Consider the following 4,361-nt stretch of genomic DNA (forward strand, 5'->3'; position numbering starts at 1 on the left):
TAAAAACAATAAAAATTCAGGTTATTTTATTTTAAATAATGGTAAGTTTGAATGTGATAAAATCAATGTTTGAAATGGGATAAAAATCAATGTTTGAAATGTGATTAAAATGAATGGTATGTTTGAAATGGGATACCTGCTTTAGAAACAACAACCAGACAAAGCAACATAATATATTTTTTTTTTACTTGCCACCCCAAAACTACACACAGACCAGTTGCACAACATTTGCTGATACAAACACTTAGAGGCCAACAACAGAGTCTTGATCCATTACATGAATAAATTAGCATAAAAAAAAACTACCATTTCAACAAAGGTCAAGTGTAAATGTAGGTATAGGCACATTTTCACACTTAAAACATTTGAGGTCCAGGAATTCAGGAGTGTAAAATAGCAACGCTGCACTTAAGCTTCAACCCTGATGAAATTCTCATAGATGGCCTGCGCTGTCAACGTAATCATCAGTACTGTACAAATTTACAGACTCTTGGGACAAAAAGTTTCTGTCCAAATTTTCAATGCATAGCAACTTAAAATGACTTAAAATTTAAGTTACATTTGGAAATTTTTTCCATGCCTTATTAACGATGTATAACAAAGCACAACACAACTTAAAATTTAAAGTCTGACCTAAAAAACATGTTAATAAAACAGGCCATCTCCAAGACACCAACATAATTAAAGATGCACTTTATTTTTTTTTTCTCTAGTTTTAAAAATAAAGGGCTGACAAAATCTGCAGCTATTCTTTTTAAATATAATGGCAAGAAACAACAATAAAAATAAACTGCATTGTTCAAGCACAAAACACAGAATATCACTGCATTTATATTGAGCAAATGTATAACTGATGGGTGGGGAGGGGGTGGTTATAATCTAGACACAAAATAAAACAAATCTTTTTCCTCCTAACAGTACAATGTTTAAAAATTAGCACTTGAATTATTTTAAGTATTGCCTTTTTTTCAGTTGCTTTATGATAAATGAATTTATAAAAATAAAGAACTATAAATTTAGTAAGAATGATGAAAATGTGGCATTTTATTATAAAATACACTGCAACCATAGTTTACACAGCTTAGTAATATTTATTAGAATGTATGTACACAATATAAAAACCAATGGCTAATCACTAACAAAATATTCTGATGTCATTATTGCTAGGGTAACAACAAGTTTAGGTCAGCTTTTCTTTTTGCAAAATATGGGAGAAAGTTTTCACACAGATGTTTGTGATGAATCCAGCCAAGATCTACACCAGCCCAAAGCCCTGCGTCTGCTGGATGGCCATTAAAAGTTTCTCCTTCAGGGTGGCCTTGTTTGTGTACCTGGGCAGGTCGAGCATGTTAAAGCAAGTGTGGGCCACGGGTAGGAAGTGCTCTCCTCCACTTGAAGGTTGAATTGTTATCTGTAAACACAATTTAAGTCATGACTTTTCACATTTAACATAAAACACCAACAGAAAAATTTTTTATAGGAAAAGAGTTTATTACCTTTACATGTTTCATGCCAAATACTGGAATACGATCACTGCCAGTTAAAAACACTGAAAATAAATAATTGGTAGATGTTTTAAATGAAGTAGGAACAAAAAGTTACTGAAAGCAACAATCATTTATTATTGTTTAGATTGTTTTTATGATAAGTATCTAGATCTACTAGGAACACACTAAATTATATAAATAATTAGGTATTTTTGAAAATTCTGAATTTTTTTTTAAACTGAAAGAATTTTTTTCCACAAACAATAAATGTTATTACTAGAACCCAATGTAGCATAAATTCTAAAGTGTAATCATTAATAAAATAATGCAATATCAATAACAAAATAAGGCAGTCAGAATTTTTAAAAATGACATATCAGAAATAAAATAAAAGAATTTCAGTAATAAAAAAAGACACTGTCTTTAACTTACACAAGAATTTTTTCTTGTCCTCTAGAGACATTTCATGAAAAACTTCCCAAAAGATTTTTATTGTTGGATGATACTTGTGATAATCTTGCTTGTAGTCTGTGTTCTGTCAAATACAAATGTGAGAGAAATACTGATCAGTTCTACAAAATATACCACTCAGCTCACATAATACATGGTACCAGTTGTTATACAGTTCTATGGAAGACCTATTGCTGACCTATTAACATATTCTATGAATCAACACCATTGAGAAATTCTTTGGAAGAAACATCATTGGCATATTCTAAGAAACACCACTATTGATATATTCTATGAAACACCACTATTGACATATTCTAAGAAACACCACTTTTGACATATTCCATGAAACACCACATACTCTAAGAAAGACAACTGAGCTCACCTTTTCCAATTCATTAAAATCATAGTCCTCATTTCCTACAACCATGGCCTGAAGCTCCTGGGGCTGGAAAAGTTCTAGCACCATCCCACCACACACTGAGTGGAACCCATTGTAGAACGCCCTGAACGGGACCTCCACGGACTTATTCAGGATGTAGTCCACATACAGATTGATGTAATCATGTCTAAAGAGAAAAGACAATGGGGGGAATAAGAACCTTCAACATTTTTTTTTTCCAGTTACCAATAAAAAAGCTTAAGGAATATACAACTTCATAATACTTTATATACTTTATCAATACTGGTGTCTAGGGAAAGAAAAAAAAATCAATAGTTACACTGAAAATATAGGAAAGGTACCATTAGCATAGAACAAAATGTTATCAAAACAGTTATCCATAATGACAAAAGATCAAGTAGGTTTCACTTACTTGTTACTTTGGTTGACAGTTTTGTTATGCCCATCCGGACATAACTCAATAGCTTTGGACTCACCAAAAACTTCTTGCATTACCTTAGAGATTAAAACAGCGCTTGTAAAATATAGTTAACAACGTATAGCAGTCATTAAAATGTGGAAAGAACTTTCAACACCATACCTCGAATGCTAAACAATATACATCCTCAAATTCATCTCCTTCAAAGTCTAGCATATCTTGTAAACTTCTGGAAAACAAATAAAAAATTCAATTTTAGTATTAAAATTTAAGACAAACTTACGTCAATATAATTTGAAATCATCTAACATTTATAAATATAAAAAATAAATTTACTGTACTGTACTCTCCTAACCAGAATTTTAAGCAATTTTTTGAACACATTTTAATACTATAACAAAAAAATTGGTTTTAGACTGTTCAAAGAAAAAATTTAAAAATTGCAAGACATATCGTGACCTACTTTCCAACTCCTGGATCAAGCTCTTTTATATCATCTAACGTCACAGGTCTGAAACAAAGTTACCATCAAGTTAGCATCTCTGGATAATAAATTCTTATTATAATAATTATTCTGGTGATAATTTCAAGCTGAAAAAGAATCACTATGTCAGCCATTAGTTTCTTATACTTATACTTTTTAATACTTTAATACATATTATTTTATTGGGTAATGGCTTCTTTTGCAGTTTGTTCAATTTTTTTTAGATTTCATTATGTTATATCATAACATGCTTGCAATAGCATTAAAATAATATACTTGCTAGAATATTGTTTTTTAAAACAGTCTGTAAACTATTGCTTAGTAACAAGCAGTCATACATTTTTACTACTTATGAAAATAGAAGTCAAAATAAAATAATGTACAACAACTTAACAGTTTTCTGAACTATATTTTGTTGACAACAATTTCTTCCCAAGTCCATTATAGTGCTTTTCACTAATATATTTAAAATAAAACGTTGCCCACTGTATGGCAATGAGTATATTTATAGCAATATATGCCAGTTGATACAGATATGGTTTCTGTTATATGAAAGTTGCAGTAGATATTGTTCCTACCTGTTCAGTAATTTTTTAAACAATGCTTGTGGGAAATGGAGATCAATGATTGTAAAGTTGTAGATGGCCAATCCACAAATGTTTCCAATCAATTGAAACATATTTGCTTCCTCGAATGTCTAGGGATTAAATACATGTTCATGCAGTTTTTTGTATACAAGTCATTTATGTTAGAAGTGTTATAATGATAAATATAGCAATTCACAAGCTAAAAACAAGACACAAATATTTTGATAACTGAAGTTAAAGGGAAATTAATGTGAAGTCAAGAAAACATTAAAATTGGAGGGAAGTCTGTTATTGCACAAAAGAAAAAAGCTGTGTAGTGAGCCATAAGAAATAGACTGGTTAGTAAAAATGTGTTGCGACCATCAGTATCAAACTTCCAGTCCTGTGTCTAAAAGCTGTGCCGATTACATCAGTGAAAGTATGGGAATGTGTGTGAGTGAACAAAATTTAATCAGAACCTCTAGACACTTACAGATGGATTAAACCATTGGAGATTGGAGCCTTCGTGAAGTTTAAACATGCCATATTTAGG

General features: G+C 30.9%; 1 protein-coding gene across 1 annotated transcript; it reads right to left on the reverse strand.

Annotated features, from left to right (window-relative positions):
• Positions 1-4,355, reverse strand: LOC131938084 (putative E3 ubiquitin-protein ligase HERC4). The gene is made up of 9 exons (XM_059295981.1): positions 4,302-4,355; positions 3,821-3,939; positions 3,222-3,269; positions 2,921-2,987; positions 2,753-2,835; positions 2,323-2,506; positions 1,920-2,022; positions 1,497-1,549; positions 1-1,411 (listed from the first exon to the last, which is right to left on the reverse strand). Exons 1-9 carry the CDS (start codon positions 4,347-4,349, stop codon positions 1,256-1,258), a joined length of 861 nt encoding a protein of 286 aa, XP_059151964.1. The 5' UTR covers positions 4,350-4,355; the 3' UTR covers positions 1-1,255.
• Positions 4,356-4,361: the final 6 nt, after the last annotated feature.

This window comes from Physella acuta, unplaced genomic scaffold (genome assembly GCF_028476545.2).
Source record: "Physella acuta isolate Inbredline_101_S28 unplaced genomic scaffold, ASM2847654v3 ptg000232l, whole genome shotgun sequence".
Classification (NCBI taxonomy): Eukaryota; Metazoa; Mollusca; class Gastropoda; family Physidae; genus Physella; species Physella acuta.